This window comes from Eimeria mitis, genomic scaffold, assembly GCF_000499745.2.
Source record: "Eimeria mitis Houghton genomic scaffold, Emh_scaff251, whole genome shotgun sequence".
Taxonomy (NCBI): domain Eukaryota; phylum Apicomplexa; class Conoidasida; order Eucoccidiorida; family Eimeriidae; genus Eimeria; species Eimeria mitis.
The window spans coordinates 11,959-12,700 of record NW_013570851.1 but is presented as its reverse complement, the minus strand read 5'-3'; the positions used below and the strand labels follow the sequence as shown (position 1 = coordinate 12,700).

Below are 742 nucleotides of genomic sequence, written 5' to 3'. Positions count from 1 at the left end.
GGGGGAAGGGCTGACGGGCTACAGCAGCAACAACAGCAGCAGCACCACCAACAGCAGGAGCAATCTCGCCTTACGGAGCAGCAAAAGCAACAGCATGAAGGAAGGCTGCAGCAGCAGCATGCTGATGATGTTGTACAGCAGCAGCAAGCTGCAGCAACTGCAACGGCTTCAGAAACCATGCCTGTAGCAGCTCCACCGCTTGCAGCAGCAAAAGACGATACAGCAGCAGCAACAGCAGCGGGGGCAGCAGATGCAGCAACAGCAGGTGCAGCAACAGCAGGCGCGTCCCGCTTACCAGAAGCAACTGGGATCCCAGCGAACTCCTACTCACCATCCTCACCAGCAGCAGCAGCATCAGAAGTAGCAGCAGCAGCAGCAGCAGCAGGCCCAGATGGCTCTGGCATATGCGCAGCAGGGGGCCGGCTACCAGAAGCAGCAGAGGCAGCAGCACGAACAGTACGTGCTGACTCTGCTGCTGCAGCGCCAAAGAGCTTCTCGCCTCCACAAAAATCGGTAAGTCAGCAACAGCTTGAATTGTAGCAGCAGCAACAACAGCAGCAGCAGCAACAGCGGCAGCAGCAGCAACAGGAACAGAAGCAAAGGGAGATGTTGTTTGTGCACAGGACACACTCTGGCGGCCCCAACCAACTCCGCCAAAGGATGGTGCCGTGCAGCAGCAGCAACAGCAAAGGGCTCACCAGCCACAGCAGCAGCAGCAGCAGCAGCAGCACGAGCAGCGAGC

At 58.6% G+C, this 742-nt stretch overlaps 1 protein-coding gene across 1 annotated transcript in view; it reads left to right on the top strand.

Annotated features, from left to right (window-relative positions):
* Positions 1-742, top strand: part of EMH_0005340 (oxysterol-binding protein, putative) — a gene marked incomplete at both ends in the record, with an annotated part of 12,791 nt that overhangs the window by 814 nt on the left and 11,235 nt on the right. The window contains 1 exon segment of the mRNA XM_013497169.1: positions 3-513. Coding sequence (XP_013352623.1) covers positions 3-513 — 511 coding nt within the window.